Consider the following 19,525-nt stretch of genomic DNA (forward strand, 5'->3'; position numbering starts at 1 on the left):
CTCTCCGAATTCCACAGCTACGATTACTACCCCCCATCTCTGGCACTCATCGACTCCACCCCTAAGATGACTAGGAGGGAAAAATACCACCTCAAGGTGCACCATCAGCGATCTACCTTTCTTGGAGAAAGTGGCGGGAAAGTCGCTTCTGCCCCAATCCAACGTAGCGACTCTAACAGAAGATACAGAGGTCTCTGACCAACCTGAACTTAAATCTCTGTTGAAATGCAAAATTTGCAGATTGTTTGACTTGGTAAAAAATGCTGTTCCCGGCAAAGCTGCAGAATGGGGAGACACTCCTTACCTCCCCGGAGGAGGCCTCCACGTTTCTGGGCACTCTCCCTGGTCATGGGCGCTGAATGGCTGGGTATATCACCTCCCATTTTTGTTTCCACCTTGGAAACACACAAGGAGATTTCTCCTTCTAAACCTGCCTTCCTGCTTCAGGATCCGGTACTACCGCTACTTTACAAACCTGCATGTTAAGAACCATGATAGCTGCTGTGGGAAAGGACTAACAGAGCGCAGAATTGACTTATTTGACATGCTGCCCGACCAGGACCTGACTGGGAACCTTGATTGGATACCTGCCTGTCTGGTAGGCCAAGCCAGTATGACCCTTGAAGCCGTAACAAACCCCTCCGCCTGCTCTCTGATCTTTTACTGGCCCTTTTCTACGCTAATTGTTTCCCCTCTTCCCAACAATACCCACGGGCCACATTCCCGATTGCCACACTTTTCTGCAATCCCTCCTCTACCCAGTTTATTTCTTCCTGTTGACTCCCTCCTGCTTTCATTTCTGCAAAGTGTTTATTCTGTTTATAGTAATACAAGATATGTGCGCTCTGATTAATGCGAGAGAACTGCAGATTATTATTAAAGTTGAGAGGCATCTCCCTCCATAAGGAATTTATCTGTTAGACCTGAACTCTTGCACACAACACCATATGCTGGTATTTCTAGTTATGCTTTGTGATATAGGCATTTTCTAGTTGCAGAAAACAAAGGGAAGTTGGTTATGTTTTTGTTGACGTTTGTGTTTAAGTTGTTAATGATGTCATATCTATCTGTAAACTACTTAATATGCTACAGACCTTGCCAGAATTTGGCACTATGCAAACGTTGTACTAGGTTCCAGGTCCATCTTGAGCTCCTCAGCCTCTCCTTCTCAATTATGCAACTAATGTATCCAGTCTTAAAAAGGCAAGGGTTGGTCATTACTGTAATGTCACCTTCTCCACCTATGTCAGGAGCAGCAGTATCTTCATGGCTCGTTACCTTTTGGATCTCAAGCTTATACGACGAAGCCAATATACTTTATATTGTGATGCATCCAATAATGAATTGCAATGAACTGGTTATTGTAGGCCTTCCCCCCCCCCACACCCTGATAATACCTAATAATGCTATAGTTTGGCGGTTTTGATTGCTTGGTAACAAACTGGTAATGTCCTTTTTGCAGAGATTTTAACTTGACCCCATAAGGACATACCTGACCCCTACAGATTTGACCACCTCAGAATTTTCCAAACGGGTTAACACTTACTGTACCTGCTCACCAATGTCTAGCGGTGGAAGTATCCTGAGTGTGGAATTTACAGGTCATTTTGCCATGCACAGATTTATGTGTAGAGTTGACCTTACTTATGCCTCTGACAATTGTTACCACAGATACAATCCATCCAAATTCTTGCTTGTGGCATTTCAGACCATGCCTCCCTGCAGCAGTAACTCTCCAAACCATCTGAAAAACTATAGAGACTATCCAGATTCTGCATCTCTGATGCTTGATGCTAGCTCTGGCTGCACTATTGGAGAATTGGTGAGACTGCCTCTCTTAATGGTCTTCCCACTGAATACTATCAACTGTATCAAGACAGACACTCAGGATCCAAGACTGACAGACTTTTTTTTTAACAGCATTTGAACAAGAAGCTCTTCCTCAGACTATGCTGGAGGTAGTTATTGTTGTGGTTCTGAAACCAGAAAGAGATAGAGAAGTATTCCATATACCTTCCCATTTTCCTAATGTGTATGCCAAAATCCTGACTAGCAAACTTGCTTAAATTGCGTAATGGCCACATACTAATGTGTTTAGTGATGTAACCCTGTAACAGATATTCTGTATCTGAAGTCAGAAACCCTAAACATATCTAATAAAAAAAAAATATACCTTTGTGAAAGCACCAACTCCTCCAGCCACAGTTTTGGGGCTCTGAGATTTTGAGTGAGTTCCGATTGGACAAAGTGGAGGCATTGCAGCAAAGAGAGTTTCTTCCTGCTAAAAAACATGCATTATATATTATTACATTACAAAACTAAAAAGACTATACAGCCCGACATTAACAAAAATTAAGCTGAGAGCTGCTATGTTGTAGTGTGGTAACTTCCTTCTATTAAAAACAACGATTACTGTAGCATAAGTTTACCTTGATATTCTGATTAACAAAACTGCTCCCATGAATCTTTGGCAGTGGAGAACGGGTTCCAGCCTGTGAAATACTGGAATGCTTGCTTGTAGGGCTACCTTCAAATTTAAAATAAAGTCTTATTAAAACTCAACTATTTCATTGAAATGTTTCCCTTTAACAAAAGAAAAGTTTGGCACCAACATTTATTTAAGACACCTCCACAAATTAAATTCAGACAGACAACTGGCAGACAACTTGAGCTCCAACACCCGCACAAACTTTAGTCACTTGCTTAGTCGTTCATCAAGAACATTCCACTCATTTACATACCCAACTCAGGTTGTTAGTTACAAGAGTTAGCATTTATCTACAGGAGGATTTTTGCTTTAAAATACATGTACGGCAACTTCTAAAAAAAGATCTAGCATAGAAACAATAAACATAAGCAATGGCTTTTCCACTTGCTATAAAAACTGCCAAATAGCAACAAAGTTTTCGAGTGGATAGAACACTTTAGCAGAACATAAAGCAGGAGAGAAAAAGGGAAAGATTGCTACAGTAACATTAACAAAAGGAAGCACAACAGTCTTAAAGCGCAAACAGTTTAAGCAAGATGATGCACCAAAAGGAGAAAAATCAGCCAATAGAGCCATTTAGAAATAGTTGGAAATTGGAAACACTCATTCTGATGAGCTTGTCAAGCTGACCTCACTGTGACAAAACACTCCTGCGCATAGAATGATGGGAGAAGTATGTAAAGGCATTTGCTACAAAGCTGATTACTAGTCTCAATTCACAAAGCTGGATGAGTTATTTCAGCTACACTCCTTAGTTTATCATATCGCAATTTTCTCCGAGATGTGTCATTTTCTACAAGAAGTGGGCATTTAAAAGGGCAACTGCAGTTTAATTTTTTTAATGATTAGGTCCAGAGATCTTTACTGAGCAGTCCGCTCCGAGCCGTACAGCCTTTCTTTCAAAATATGTCCATATACATGGCAGGTCCAAAGAGACACTTAGGCGCTTATTTACTAAGGCAAATTGACTGTTCACTTTGCAAGGGAATTTGCACATTGCAGTGGAAATTTCCCTTAGCTTAATGAATGAGGTGAAGTTCTGTTGACTTCAATCATCCAATCATGTGCAAGCAAAAACACTGGTTTTTATTTAAATTTTCCTTGCACGTGATTGGGTGTTCTTTGCAAACTGAAGTATCACTGCATTCACCAAGCGAAGTGAAACTTCCCCTGCAATGTGCAAACTCCCTTGCAAAGTGAATGGCCTATTTGCCTTTGGCAAATCAGCCTCTTAGAGTCCAGCTTTCTCATAAGAATGAAAGGGGGCGCAGCATTCATGTGTAGTACAAAGTAGCCATTGTCGTTAGAAAACCTGTGAAGTCCAGAACTGGGCAGCACGGTGAAGATTGCTGGATTAGGACTGAAGGTAAATACAAGACCAGGTAAGCAGCACTCGGGGGATTGAGGGGAGTGGATGGGAACAAAGTAAGAGCATGCAAACTACGTTACTACTTGTATGTTGAAAGCCTTATTTTCTAAAAAAAAAAAAATTTGATCTCACATGAGGCTCAATTTACAATATTCTTTATCTCGTTTGGCTGTCCATAATACCGGACCTTATGTAGCTTGCGTCTTGAGGATCTCAATTATTGAAAGCATAGAACACAATATATTTAGCTTGCTCTGTAAGTATTGGCTTTTTACCACTTTTAGTGCCATCATAACACTTTTAGAGTTTTAGTAGCAGTGTTAAATAACTCCTCCATCCTAGTGAATAGAGTCTAAAATGTTCAGGCAGCTCCTTTTCCTGCTCTCAACAGACAACTATTGAAACTCACACTTTCCGCCAGCCTGAAGCTAGTGGTATGCTAGGAATGATATAACACCGAAAATAACAAAATAACACCAACAGGGTTGTAATAGGACTAGTTGTGGTAATACACTGCTACTTACAAAAAAAGTGTCATATACCTTTATGAATTGAACAATTAATCAACGTGGCACAAGTTATCAAGAACCTAAAAGGGCTTAAAAAGTCAGCTTTGTGAATTGAGCATGTTGTCTAAGGCTCATGTGAGTCCAAAGTGTGTTCTGCACTAGGCTGAGCATGGTAGAGCTGTTCAAGCATTTTGCAGAGGCTCAATAAAAGCAACACAGGAGTGTTAAGACACAGGCAGGAGCAGTGTGACTTGTGTGTGAACTTCAGCTGTTAATATATGTCACTATATCTGATGATTCAACAAACAAAATTTGGAAAGAGGCCATACCAGACACAATTTTGCAGCTCATTGTGATTGGCTGGAAAGATTTCCCAGGGGACTCAGCCAAGCTTGTTGCCTGTCCTTGAGGGACAATCTTGCAGCTGGCAGTGATAGGCTGGAAAGCAGTGCTGCCATGAGCTCCAATAGTAAACCTCTGGGTCATTTTTGTTGGTGTGCGCTCAAGTGCTGAGGTCTGAGTGTACAATGTGGGCTCTGAAGTCAGGCTAAAACCTTGTTTTAACGGAAAAAAAAATGTGCACCATTAATAATACAATGTCAAGTTCATGCAAAATTAATCCTCAAATTTCAATCACAATAAATACAAAACACTTAAATAGCTATATTTTTTTTCATATACAACAATTGTAATGGGCAAGTTAGACAAATTAAGTGGCTACAATGAACCTCTAAGAAAGCAGTTGTCAACTTAAGTCCCATTCACACTTGTGTATGGGGTACAGCTATTCCCATACACGTCTGTTCGCATAAGTCTCATGAGACTCATTTAATCAACCCCATTTGCAAGTGTGAATGGGGCCTTATGAGGTACGGGGGCCTCAACTGTGGACTCTGAAACCACCAAAGGGCTGCACATAATATTGTGTATATGTAATAATTTAGAAGATTGTCAGAGACTGCAGACATCCTAGAGCAGATCGTTGGAGACTGCAGAAATGTTAGAAGTGTTCACTCCCATTACAGCTCCATTGTAAATGCCCCCTTTCCATGCCAATTCGCTCCACTTTCCACTAGTGCGGTCTGCAAAGGGCTGCACAACAAGCATCAAATGGCTGCAGGTGGTCCTCAAGCCCAAAGTCTTTTTTCTTCCCTCCATTATAAATAGAATAGGCAGGGGTTCAAATCTCTGCCAGGTTTGTATGGTGGTTTATGTCCCTACTAGGAAGATTCACCCTCACAATTTGTCCTGGTTATAAATGTAACATTTTAAATTGTCACTAAAACAGGAGAGATCTCCTCTTGCTTCCTGTTGTGTCTTCAGACAGAAGGAAAATCTCCCCACGAAAGAATTTATTTATTAGTAAAGTCTGTGCCCTTTATAATGATCACCAAAAGTAAATGATTATATTTTGGTGCGTGTGACAAGCATGTGTACCTAAAATACATGTACTTCCTATGGTTGGATTTTCCAGGACAGCTAATGCCCATTTTTATATATTGGATAGGATAGGGAAGTAATACAATTTCTGTCACATTTATTTTTTCTGTCTTTGACCCAACTATGGAGATTTTTCCTAATTTCCTGTCCCTGCGATAGCAGTACAAGAAATGGAGTCAAAATTAGAGACACGGATAATAACAAAACGTTTTGGCTGGAGGTGGACTTTAAAGTGAAACCAGCAGCCACATACGGACAAAGTCGCTAAAGGGCAATAATGTTAGGCCACAATATAAAATAATATAATGGTCTGGAATTTAATGAGCATCTGTCATTTAGGTCTAGATAACAAAAATGACCGCAGACTAAAAATAGGCTCCAATGTTTGCACATATCCCTATATAGCACCATGAGCTTTCTTAGAGTCCAAGGCTCTCCCATATGCAAAAACTGACTTGTGTTGAGAAAGTCAAGGGCCGATCTGCCACCTCAACCCTTCCTCTTGCTAATCCAATGGCTTCAGTGAACTGAAACAAGTATGTTCAATATCAGCGGTTCCAAGTTCAATTGAAGCATACTTGTTCAGGGAATTATACTGACCCTGAATGTTCTGAATACAGCCAATAGATTTGACATAATTCCAACACAATGACAACCAGAAAGGTAGAATTTTCTGAAGATAATAATCACTGGCAGCCTTGTATTTCTTTTGGCTCAAGCTTCACGCAAAACAATTTAAATAAAAATGGTTATAAAAACATATTTACCCTTTTCAGACAATTCATGGCTCCCTTTGTGAGGGGACAATGTTTTAACTATAACAGGTCCTGGAGTGCTCCCATCAGACTGAGAAGTTTCATTGGAAGATTGTGAAGATAAATAATCCTCTCCAAGGGAATGTCTGAGAAGCTCAACTTCAACAACCTGAAGATTATAGCAACATGCAGAGGTATTAGAAACAATTAGAAATCTGGAGGTCATATTTAGGGATACCCACAGACATGGGACATTACCTATAAATTCAGCTCAGATTCAGCCAGGTTGGTAGAGGACTGTTAACTCTTAAGCTCACCATACGCACTACAACTAAAACTTACTCTAACTTTTGACTTAGAAACATAGAAGATGTATTTTTTTAATTTTATCTAAGAATGACACATATTCTATTTTATCCAGCTATAAGCACCTGGATCCGAGTAGCAACTACCACCAAATGATTTATGGAGATTTAGGAAGACAGCAGGGCTCTATTAGACCCCCCAATGTCTCCTGTACTCTACATCCAAACAAATCAAATGCCAGCAATGTTAAAACAGCGCCCCTAAGTAATTTTCAGGGATACCTGTTTTTACATTAAATACCTGGCTTGGGGTTAACGGCTGCAAAGCAAGAATCTTTAGTAATAACAATAATGATATATATTTGAGGATCCATATAGTGAACAGTAAGATCTAGTACTACTCAAAAAAAAGTTAATGCCCAATTGAAATTTTGTAAGTAAAGATTTAAGTTTTTGCAAGTAAAGAATATGAATTTTCTTTTTTTTAATTCTGTGTGTGTGAGTAAAATTTTAAGAAGCTGCGCAGGCAGCAAACTAGAGCCAGACTGCTGCTCCCACACAGAGCGCAGTGGTCCAGGTCTCCAGCAGTCTGACACAACCCCTAAACAGTGCTCCCATCCAGCAGCACTTATGCTCTGAGCACTCATCCAATGTGCGACACATATGAGAGCAGTGTTTTGCTCTCTAGCTTGCTTCAGACACAGGGCAACTTTCTACAGTTTTCATTATGGACACATAATAGTAATCATCATAACAACAATTAACAAAAGAGAGCCATATTCTTTACTTGTTATACAGATTGACTGAATAACATACCGGTATATGAAAAGCATAACTTCCGCTGGGGTTTAAATACAAAAAGCGCAAATAAACTCACCGTTTCTGCTCCTATTGTCTGCAATCCAGTGTAAGTTCTGTCCAGCTGGAGAAGAGCAACACAAATACATTAGTATTAACAAGTTTAAAAAATATTTAGCAGAAATATTACATTTATTTTAATATAAAAAATTGCCTTTCTGAAATAACAGACCAAGGAAGCAAATCGGCTGCCTGCAAAAAACAATAGCTACTGCATGCCAAAAAGGGATTCTAATCACCCATCTCTTTCTTTAGAAAAAGTCAGGGACTGTGGAGTTATCCACATGTGATCACAGCTCCACCCCATTTGCTGCAATTATGGGCCTGCTGTAAAAGTAGAAAAGCCCTTGAAGCAAATTTTCTTTTTTTTTAAATTTTAATTACAGTAACAGAGACCCTCAACTTCCCATTCAGACTTTATTAAAAGGTAAATTATCTAGTGCTGTAACTGTCACAGCAAGTCTGATAATGGCACACTACTCCACTTTTCTTAGTGATCAGTGTTTGCTGGCAAAAGTATTGTGCACTATACTATCTATTTCACATAACAGCTTCTCTTGGGATGCAGCACAGTTGTCCTACAGCGTACACTAATACAATACAAGAACATGCTGCAACTTGTCAATCCACCTGACATTTTGAGAACGTTCGGGAGTTCAGCATTAGTTCACTTACATTCTGTCTTCTGTCTGCATCAAAATAAATTAGCACATTTGAGAAGCAGGGTGCCAGGGTCACTGTGCCTCCCCCCCTCATTGTATTTAATTAAGATCATGACAAGAATAATTACTTGAGGTGTATTTTAATAGCCAACATACTTGTGCCATATCTGTACCTTCAAGTTATGTATGATATCTATCCGCTTGTTCTGACTGTCCTTAAAGTGGATCTGCACTCTTACAGGAAATTCACCCCATCCTCTGCGTGTCAAGTGGAAAGGAGGCTCTCTATAAACAAACCAACTTCATCAGTCACGCCACTCAAAAATAAAAGATAGATATATTTATAAAGACACATAATTCTAGCAACCTCGAGCAATGATGTGCATTGTGACAAAGATTTTTCTTTGTGTACAGTATACGAGTAGAAAAAATATGAACCTCTCCGTATAGTGACTAGACTGTTGTAATCTTAGAAAAATCTATTAAGACGAAAAGGTTCTATTATTTGGGGGCAAACAGAAGTTAGGTAAATGAACCTATCCGTCCAAAGACATGCAACTGGAGATAATAGAAGTGGACCAATGAAAATATGTAAGGCCTGTAATGGCCTCTGTTCACACCTGAGCAGCAAAACGCCAGCAGGAAAATGACAAATGCCCGAAAAAGTACATGAGCTTCTTTGGGCAGTTAACAGTGCAAAAAGAAAATTAGGCTTTACATCCTTTCTGGATCACACTGCCTGTAGTTCCTACATTTAAAAAAAATAAATCTACCATTTGTTCCAGGTCAAACTTCCCTAATATGAATACAGTGAGAAAACAGATAATAGTCATGTTGGAGCTCACCTGACTTCTACAAGATCATTGGGCTTGTAGCTTGGGTGCAGAAAGAACCAAACCTTTTTCACAAAGTGATCAATGCTTGGCTCCTTCCTAGAGCCACGTACATAGACCATCCACTTATGTGTAGACTGATCATTCTCTTCTCGTTTGTCAGGAGGAATGTACCTAAAATCAGGGAGAAAAGAAACAAATACAATATGCATAAACAAACATTTCAGCATTAGCATTTACAGTTCTTTAATATTTCCTTTAGGCTTGACTAAAATTCTTCTGAAAACCTTTTACTGGCTGCCAGAATAACACTTTTGAGCTGAGGGTTATTAACGTGGTTTGAAAATATTACTAAGACAGTGAAAATCATTTTATATTCTTCTAATTGATATTATCCATGAACTTATATATATATATATATTTATATTACACACACACAAAAATATATATATATATTTTTTTTATTATTGAACTTGAGAAGCTTAATGACAACTAATGGAAAGGCTATAAAGCATGCAGAGATTTTTAAGTAGGTCCAAATGAGGTAGCAATGATAAAATATGAAGTCTATGCTAAAGGCACTAATAACATTTTATTTGGGAGTAGTAAGCTACATTAGCAGTTCTAATTGGTACCAACCCTGCAGGAGCCTTTTTTTGAGGAACCTGATCAAGTAGATTTAACAGTTCAAGGTAAATTAAAGATTGATGAAATGAAAATAGGGAGACAAAGGGAATAAAGAAACAAATGGACTTTGGGCCCATGGGGGTGGTAGATTCTTTGCACCTTGCACACTGTATGCATATCCAGCTAAGGCACAGCACAACCCATCATTTTATTATTATATGTATAATATTCATGGACTGACTTGTGCGGGTTAAGAGGAGCTGGATAACTGCTATGTTAATGTGTGTCAACTATAGTAGTATAGTAGTGCTTGATGAGCAGGTGTTAAGTACTAGCATGCATCTTTGTATTTTAACAAACGTGCTGGGCATGCTATAGAGCAGGGGTAGCAAACCTCCGGCCCTCCAGCTGTGGTGAAACTACAAATCCCATGATGCATCTCTCTTCGGGAGTCATGTCTGTGGCTGCGAGAATCTTGCACTGCCTGGGATTTGATATCCCTGCTCTATAGCCCCTATAATAGAGCAATGTCTAATTGCATTAGACACTTGCAGAACCTTTGCTGCCGTGAGGAACTCTGTCGGCTCTGTAACATGCCAGACCACAGCGAGTTTGGCGACAACTGATTCAAACCTATACCTGTGACACCTATGGTGAGTATTAGTCAAAAAAGGTTTTTCTAGGAATGGGGGCTAGGGTTGGGAACTTTCAACTGCAAGCATGTTATTGCTCTCAAAGATTTTCCAGCTTGCTTTTGGGAGACATGTGCCTTTTTATGGCTATGCATATTCTGCCAAATAATCCCCAAACAAATCTCAGCAAAAAGGCAATAGAAAATGTGCTAAACAGTAAAGTACAAAGCCACTTCTTCAAAAACAAATTCAATCCATTTGCAGATGACAGTAATCATACCTTGAGACGTTGCCAACAACTAGAGTTTTCTTCACAAAACGCCTGGATGTTTCTTCTGATCTTGTAAACCCAGCAGTTTGGTTGTCATTTTCTGGATCCTGAAAATTCAAATGCATAAAAGGTTTCTTAAACAAAACAGTATTAGAATAAGGAGCGTTAAAGTCACTAAACCAACTAACACTACTTTCTTTACAATGGGAGAAAAGCTATTATGTCAACCATCCCCACAGCATCATGTTTACAAAGAGAGCATCTTAGACACAACATGCTGGAAGAAACATCTGCATTGTTGATCAGGAGATGAGACGCCTCTGACGACCAAGTCCCATGATTTAACATCGTGCCCACGACTCCTCCCAGCCTGCAAGGTGGCATTCATCATTAGAATCATCCAGAAGACGGAAAGTGAGGACTTTCTCAACTCCAGAGCTGGATTCCTAAGCCTCAAGGCCAGGGACAACCAGTTCCTTTGTGTCAAATGAATTGGTCTGTCCAGTGAATTGACTGACTTGGCCCACGATGACAGAATGTTGTGTTGTAGAGGCCTGGGGTCAAACCAAACAAATGGGACTGCCTCAAAATGGTTACCATTTGGCCAAAGATTCTCATGCAAAAAACAGGAAAGCAAGACGACTTTTGGACTAGAGAACTTGAATTTGAGATTGTAGAGTTTAAAGTTTCTCCTGTCAAATGAACACTTTGGCCATGGTTTGGGACAGTAACGTTACAGCCAGGAAGGGTGGAAACCAGTGGGAAACAGAATTTTAAAAAGGTGCCCAGCAACCTATATAATGTACTTGAGGTAGCTTCTGATGCTCTGCCCGACCAGTTGACTCACAATGCGAGTCTTGAGACACAGGGCAAACCCTAAGGCAATGCCATTGACACTTAGATGCTGGAATATTTACATTTGTGCATTTTATTTTAATGCAGGCTACAAAAACATTAAAAATGCATACCTTCTCCAGCCTTCCATCTGCAGCAGAGGCCCCTTTGTGCCCAGTCTTCGTAGCTCCATCTTTATCGAGCAACTCACTGTGAGTGCAAATAGAGTCAGTTTCCGAATTACTGACAGAAGGGGTATCTGAACGGTGGTTTGCAGGAGATGAGGCCCGTGAAGGAGATTCCAAGAATTTTTTAATAGACGGATGATTTAGAATTGTAGGATCACATGCAGATGTGCTCTGGAGAAAGAATATATCTACTGTAATTACAACAAAATGTATATTTGCTAAAGGACACAGTTCTAATAAACTGTTAAATGTCCCTCAATAGATTATTGGAATTAAATGGAATACATTGCTTACCTCATGGCCTTTTCCAAACCCTGCAGAAGCATAATAATTGGCCACAATGTATGCTCTGAGTTTATCCATCATACGTCTTGCCTCATTCAACCGCTGCATAAGAAACAATAAAAATACTGGAATAAGAATGAGCAAAAATAGCACAGGACAATTTTGTCAGACAGCACATGCACAATAAATCTGATGCATGTTTTAAGGCCAGAGAACTGACAAGCAACTGGCTGCTATAGAAGACTGAGGACAAGGTGGGCTTCAGAAAGGAGTATCACCACTTCAATCACATTAATTTCTTATAGTGTTCCACTGTTAAATGCACAAAAGAACCACTATTCTCTGCACGGCAGTGGCTAGAGTTGTGCTCCAATCTCACCACCCTCCAGTTTACTGGCATCAAGTTGACATCACACCAGAAAATAAACATATGCCTCCTTCTGCCCAATGAGGAAGCTGCACAGCTTAGACAGGCTGCAGTAAAATGAGGACAGTGTCTTCAGAAAATCAGCCTAATTCTGATTACAGGTCTATGAAGCTAAATTCAGCCACCACAGTTGACAGAGACATCCTCAACCTGGAAGATGTAAGCCAGCCTTCTATGCACAGTGCCAGCCACGATTTTACAGCTTGCTCCCAGGCAGGAGAGAGCATGAGAATAAAGTACACAGCATATAATGGACTGTGTACTACACAGGTTCATAAAAACTGAACCTGTAAAAATAATCAAAAGGAGCTGCTGACTTGTCTTTTAATGGTACAGGTTCCAGGACTGTCTTGCTTGGTTCTCTACCTAGCAAGTAACTGATAAAGGTTCAGGCTGTACTAGCAGGGCTGATTTTCAGTGTGTCAACTCTGACTTAGATTACACAGAGTGCAGTATTACTGAGCATTTTAAAGTGTATGTCTGGCCATTATCCAAATTAACCCCCCAAACCTCCCTCTCCCCCCACTTTTTGTGTGCGAGACAGCTTTTATTATCCCCAGACATCATCAAGCTTGTAAAATGCTTGGAGGGACAACTACTGGGAGCTGAATTCCTATTGAATTAGGCTACCCCACAAAACTCCCATCTCCTAAGAGCCCTTTCCCTGTGCACAATGTGTGAGCAGGCTGTATGTGGAGTGGGCTAGGGAAGGGTGGAGGAATAGAATGTGTGAGCAGGCTGTATGTGCTGTATGTGGAGTGGGCTAGGGAAGGGTGGAGGAATAGAATGTGTGAGCAGGCTGTATGTGCTGTATGTGGAGTGGGCTAGAGAAGGGTGGAGGAATAGAATGTGTGAGCAGGCTGTATGTAGTGTATGTGGAGTGGACTAGGGAAGGGTGGAGGAATAGAATGTGTGAGCAGGCTGTATGTAGTGTATGTGGAGTGGGCTAGAGAAGGGTGGAGGAATAGAATGTGTGAGCAGGCTGTATGTAGTGTATGTGGAGTGGGTTAGGGAAGGGTGGAGGAATATAATGTGTGAGCAGGCTGTATGTAGTGTATGTGGAGTGGGCTAGGGAAGGGTGGAGGAATAGAATGTGTGAGCAGGCTGTATGTGCTGTATGTTGAGTGGACTAGAGATGGGTGGAGGAATAGAATGTGTGACCAGGCTGTATGTGCTGTATGTTGAGTGGGCTAGAGAAGGGTGGAGGAATAGATTGTGTGACCAGGCTGTATGTGCTGTATGTTGAGTGGGCTAGGGAAGGGTGGAGGAATAGATTGTGTGAGCAGGCTGTATGTGCTGTATGTTGAGTGGGCTAGAGAAGGGTGGAGGAATAGATTGTGTGACCAGGCTGTATGTGCTGTATGTTGAGTGGGCTAGGGAAGGGTGGAGGAATAGAATGTGTGAGCAGGCTGTATGTGCTGTATGTGGAGTGGACTAGAGATGGGTGGAGGAATAGAATGTGTGACCAGGCTGTATGTGCTGTATGTTGAGTGGGCTAGAGAAGGGTGGAGGAATAGATTGTGTGAGCAGGCTGTATGTGCTGTATGTTGAGTGGGCTAGAGAAGGGTGGAGGAATAGAAAGTGTGAGCAGGCTGTATGTGGAGTGGGCTAGAGAAAGATGGGAGAATAAAAGGAATTCTGTAGTCCAGCAAGTAGGCCTGATAATGCTGGTTGGGAGGTCATGTCAGCAAGGCACTGTTTTGTCAGCTCAAGCAGAAAGTTTGAAACTGACTGGATTTCTGGCTGATCAACAGGTATTTGTCTGTACTTCAGGGGTGTGGAATTCGTATCGCCCGATGCCCGGGACATGTAGTTCCGGGCAAGTGTTTTTTTCACTGTTTTAGCTCTGCTACGGACAAGTAGCAGGCCTGGTTTCTCATGGAGCGCCGAGAGCGGGGGGCGTGGACGGAGCGCTGAGAGCAGGGACCGAGCATGGAGCGCTGAGAGCGGGGGACAGAGCGGGGGGCGTGGAGTAGTGATGGACCAGTGACAGGCTCTGTCACCTCCCCAGCCTCTGTCCCTGGCCGCCGCTGCTCGTTCCTGTAGAAAGTAGATTCGGCCCCCGCTTTAGTCCTTGGACAAGTCGTTTTTTCAAAAATGTCCACGCCTTGCAGCATATCAAAGCATAAGAAGGGGGCTACACCATAGGGAAATTAGCATGTATTGCAGAAGTAATGAATATGCTTTTTTTATGTTGCCCTGACATACACTTTAAGGACTTAAAAGGAGAACTATGAGGTTAAGTCTTTTCCCCATAGTTCTCCTTAGGGTAACGGGAGGACACAAACTAGCGTCCTCCCGTCACCCTAGGCTCAATATACCGCGAGCTACTATATAGCTCAGTATACTGAGACGCCGCAGCTGAAGCGGATCCCGACAATTGTGCCGGGATCCGCCCAGCTGCGTGACTGACAGCTGAATCTTTATTGTAACAAAAAGTCTTTGGAAAACATTGAAGGCCAAAATATAATTTGTTGCTAGTTTTTCTGGTAGATAGTGCATCCAAAATGATACAAGTAATTGGCTATTCAGTAAGTTTATTACTAAACGTTGTGTTTAGCCATCTCCCACATATGTAAACAGATTACAAGTCTTGCTGTACCTCCTTTCACTTTTAAACATATTGTGATTTTGCTAAAATAACTGGAGCGGATGACAATCTTTGCTATAGTCACTACCAACCCTAAGACACAACAGCAGAATGATGCAGACATGGGAGGCCAGATATGAATAAAGGAGCCTCAGAAAGAGAGTCATATAAGAACAGAAAATAAATTCTATATACTCTCCAATAGATTGTGTGCGTAGAAGACAATTAAGGCTCACTGATTCGTTAATTTCCAAAACACGAGTAGATCTGCCTTTTAGATACTAATGTTCTTCTTACCTGATCAATAACTTCAATCTCATGCTCTTTATTCTTCAGTTCAACTGCAAACTGATCCTTAACAATAGATTCTATCTTCAAGATTGCAGCATCTCGAGCTGTGTCAGCAGAAAAAGACATATCAAGTCAACAAGGCATTGATATAGTGCACCTATCAGAATTAGTTGGAACACAGGTAACATAAGTGACACTGAGGGAAGTAGCTTGCCAACACCCAGGGAGCAGGATTGAGCAACAGACTGGGATACATCAGAGCAGCGGTGTCAACAGGGGGGACCCGACTGTGAATGAATGGCTCTGATATCAAATATTCATTTACTTAGAGTCAGGATGACCTGTTTGCAGAAGTAACCATGAGCTTATAGCAGAAGGAGCTGACATAGGTATACTTACCTGGACAACTGTGAGCGGTTCCGTTCCACTCTATGAATTATGGCCGTTAAACCTTAGGCATTAAAAGTATGTTTCCCCTTTAGCAGCACGTTACTATAAATTGCTACCAGTTTCTTTATCCTTATTTTGCCCCAAAGACTCATATTTTCATTCCTAATGCTCCTAGTGTCCTTGTAACTCTACCCTAAACTTCATATCAAGCAAGAGTCAGGTGGTCTAATGCATTGGCACTACATGCATGTGTGTCTGTTAGCATTTTGCTTCGGTTGTTTTTTTACTGGTGCCCATCTGAAAGCCTACAGTCCTGGCTACGAGTGCACACATGAGGGTGGCTCTAGGGAGCCCCTGAAAGGCATCGGAGCCACCCTCGAGGGAAAATCAATGGAGAGTCAGGTTGACCTTTCTGTTTGCAGAAGTAACCATGAGCTTATAGCAGAAGGAGCTGACATAGGTATACTTACCTGGACAACTGTGAGCGGTTCCGTTCCACTCTATGAATTATGGCCGTTAAACCTTAGGCATTAAAAGTATGTTTCCCCTTTAGCAGCACGTTACTATAAATTGCTACCAGTTTCTTTATCCTTATTTTGCCCCAAAGACTCATATTTTCATTCCTAATGCTCCTAGTGTCCTTGTAACTCTACCCTAAACTTCATATCAAGCAAGAGTCAGGTGGTCTAATGCATTGGCACTACATGCATGTGTGTCTGTTAGCATTTTGCTTCGGTTGTTTTTTTACTGGTGCCCATCTGAAAGCCTACAGTCCTGGCTACGAGTGCACACATGAGGGTGGCTCTAGGGAGCCCCTGAAAGGCATCGGAGCCACCCTCGAGGGAAAATCAATGGGATATAATTTTGGATGACAGATTTTCCTGCAAAGAGGCACTAGAAGGAAGGAGAGAACAGCAGCAACACTTACTTGAGGTATGAAATAATATTTATATTTTTACCAGGAAGGTTAGTAGCTAGAGAGCCTATCTTCAGAGGAAAAAACTAAAACTACCCCTGCGGTGCGGAGATAGCCCTACTACACGGGTATTTTTTGATTGTAAATGTCAAGGGAACCAATGTAAAGGTCTTTTACTTACCTGATCTCCGCAGTCACTTCACCCCCACAGTTCAGGTGGTCAGAAGCATGCTGCATTATACATAAGGAAACCAAGGGACAGTCCAGAAGCTGGTGCAGAGGGGGTAGCCCCACTGCAAGGGGCAGATGAATGTAAACATCTAGTCAGCTGGCCAAAGATCTGACTGAGTGCCCAGAACTTCCGCCTTGGAGAACCTGCTTAAAGGAACAATTTCACTATGTACCTGATGTTTCAATGGCCTTATGCCGCTTGTTCTGATGAATGACTGATATGTCTTCATAATCCGGGTCCATGTCTTCAATGGCTCTTTTTATTCCAGACATTTTCTTTCAGCGATATTTAACTGTTGAATAAAAATTAATAAATTTCAATATCTACAGTGATCATAAAATGAATTTATAGAAGGGTACGTCTATGGAGGGCACCACCCTCCTACTACTGGGTACCAAACACTGTGCACTTCTAACACAAACAACAAGTGTGCTATCTTCCCAATCCAGGAAAAAGAGTAACCATAGCATGCACAGTGCAGCAGGCAGCCACCAGGCAGGCTTCACTACTCCCCAGTATAATAAAAGATGGAAGCAGACCTCATGGCATACAATCTTTGTTTACATTAGCCTAAAGAGGTAAAAATAACTACTCCTGCAGCGGTGCGTGTATTTTCCCTACCTTTAACTGCTGGTGGTGAACTATTTAAGCACAAAGAAGCATCATCCTACACAGTTATACGGAGGACGGTCTGCCTAGCCTTGTAAGGGTTAATACATTGCATCGCTCACCCGGCATAACACAGGGACGGGCCCACGCGTGGCAGGATCACGTGATTACAGAGCAGCCTTAGATTCGGCCTTTCCTGCTTTGGCTTTGCTACATGCACCGTGCTGGAAGCTCGGCGTGCAGCCTTTGCGTGGATTACCTATCTCATCGATAACACACGGCTCAGAATTTTCTACGTCACGTCGCGATAATTCTCGCAGCCATTTTGGTATCTGGCACGATTCTACAAAGCCGATACACCGTAGTCAATGTTTTTTTTTATGTGAATATATGATTTAATAAGTCTTAATTTTCCTCCATGTACACTTTTTATTAAGAAATGCTAACACGCTTGCCAACATTGCATTCAGAAAGTGAACCCTTAATGTTAAAAACAAGGTACAAATTATATCAGCGGACCTAAGTACTTACCTTACGTGCTGCTTCTTTAAAATCTTTCATTAATTAGTTATTATGATGGCAGATATGTGAAAAATTACTGTTATATGTGAAAACTTCCTGTTGTCTGGTTCACATCCTCCATTGTATTGTAAGGAGGAGCATTAGACTGGGACTTTCAAAATTCAAAGTGACACTAAACTCAGGTGCATTCAAGTACCCTAACTACAGTGGTGTCACAAGGGGGGTTTGGCCCACACCGGGTGACACCATCAGAGGGGGTGACATAGGGTTGCCACCTGTCCAGGATAGGGTTGCCACCTGTCCAGAATTCACCCGGACAGTCCAGGTTTTGAATGCTGTGTCCGGGTTTCATGGCAGCAGGAACCCGGACACAAGATATCAGGCAGTCAGAGGCAGCCAAAATTAAGATAGGGGCTATTGGCACCCCCACTGAAAATAGTCTCAACTGTGATATTTACATATGAATGGACAGCACTATTTACATATGAATGAGCCAGGACTCATTCTCCCAAAGAAATGTCTGCGCATCGCTACAGTGTTCGGGCTTCACTTGAAGAAAAGGTGGCAACACTAGTCCAGGATTCACCCGGACAGTCCGGGTTTTGAATGCTGTGTCCAGGTTTCATGGCAGCTGAAACCCAGACACAAGATGTCAGGCAGACAGGGGCAACCAAAATTAAGATAAGGGCTACTGGCCTTCCACTAAAAATAGTCTTGACTGTGATATTTACATATGAATGGGTGATGCTATTTCTATATGAATAAGCCACGGCTCATTCTCCCCCAAACATTTCCATCCGTTGCTAGAGTGTTCGGGTTTCGCTGGAAGAAAAGGTGGCAACCCTAGGGTGACACCAAAATGACCCAGTCATTTTGGTGTCACCCCTTTTGAAAAGTTGGGCACTTGGTCATGGACAGCTGTACGACACCAAAGGGGACCCGGCGGTTACGTTATCCCGCCAGATGGACGTCACCTCCTCTCTTTGCTGGCATCCATCACCGAGATTACCACCGGCAGTTACGTGTGCTGTGCGTGCATGATGACATCTCAGCAGCTGACACTCGGCCTCGGCATGCCTCTGTCTAACTGCCTAACTTATTTGTGTATCACTCGGCTGTAGATCCTTAAATCATCTCTGAATTGGTGCCGACACTGTCCTTCCTTCTGGAGGGTGGCTAATCCTGTTCCCCATGGTCCCTATGTGTGTTGTAAAGTAGTCACTGCTCCAAGCCTACTCCGGTGATGGACTACAATCTCAATCCAAATTAGCCTGGAGCGGTGACTACTTTAGAACACACACAGGGACCATGGCGTACACAAGTAGCCCCCCTCCAGAAGGAAGGACAATGTCAGCACCAATTCAGAGATTTGAGAGCTATAGTTCCGACCCGATATGTTAAAGAGAGTGGCAGCGGCATGGAAGCATGTGATCAGGTAAGAAAAACCACTGACCACCAATGGGAGGGGAGTTAATTATTAGTGCCACTGACC

General features: G+C 41.8%; 1 protein-coding gene across 1 annotated transcript in view; it reads right to left on the minus strand.

Annotated features, from left to right (window-relative positions):
- YEATS2 (YEATS domain containing 2) overlaps nt 1-17,748 on the minus strand; it is a 41,982-nt gene extending 24,234 nt beyond the window's left edge. The window contains exons 1-13 of the mRNA XM_018571977.1: nt 17,634-17,748; nt 17,075-17,194; nt 15,371-15,468; nt 12,066-12,158; nt 11,718-11,942; nt 10,759-10,856; nt 9,232-9,393; nt 8,560-8,671; nt 7,744-7,788; nt 6,574-6,730; nt 4,696-4,920; nt 2,430-2,527; nt 2,174-2,281 (exon numbers count right to left, since the gene is read on the minus strand). Coding sequence (XP_018427479.1) covers nt 2,174-2,281; nt 2,430-2,527; nt 4,696-4,920; nt 6,574-6,730; nt 7,744-7,788; nt 8,560-8,671; nt 9,232-9,393; nt 10,759-10,856; nt 11,718-11,942; nt 12,066-12,158; nt 15,371-15,468; nt 17,075-17,174 — 1,521 coding nt within the window. The 5' untranslated portion in view covers nt 17,175-17,194; nt 17,634-17,748. The remainder of the gene's footprint in view (nt 1-2,173; nt 2,282-2,429; nt 2,528-4,695; nt 4,921-6,573; nt 6,731-7,743; nt 7,789-8,559; nt 8,672-9,231; nt 9,394-10,758; nt 10,857-11,717; nt 11,943-12,065; nt 12,159-15,370; nt 15,469-17,074; nt 17,195-17,633) is intronic.
- Between the last annotated feature and the right edge of the window lie 1,777 nt (nt 17,749-19,525).

This window comes from Nanorana parkeri, unplaced genomic scaffold (assembly GCF_000935625.1).
Source record: "Nanorana parkeri isolate BGI_ZX_2015 unplaced genomic scaffold, ASM93562v1 scaffold1885, whole genome shotgun sequence".
Lineage (NCBI taxonomy): Eukaryota > Metazoa > Chordata > Amphibia > Anura > Dicroglossidae > Nanorana > Nanorana parkeri.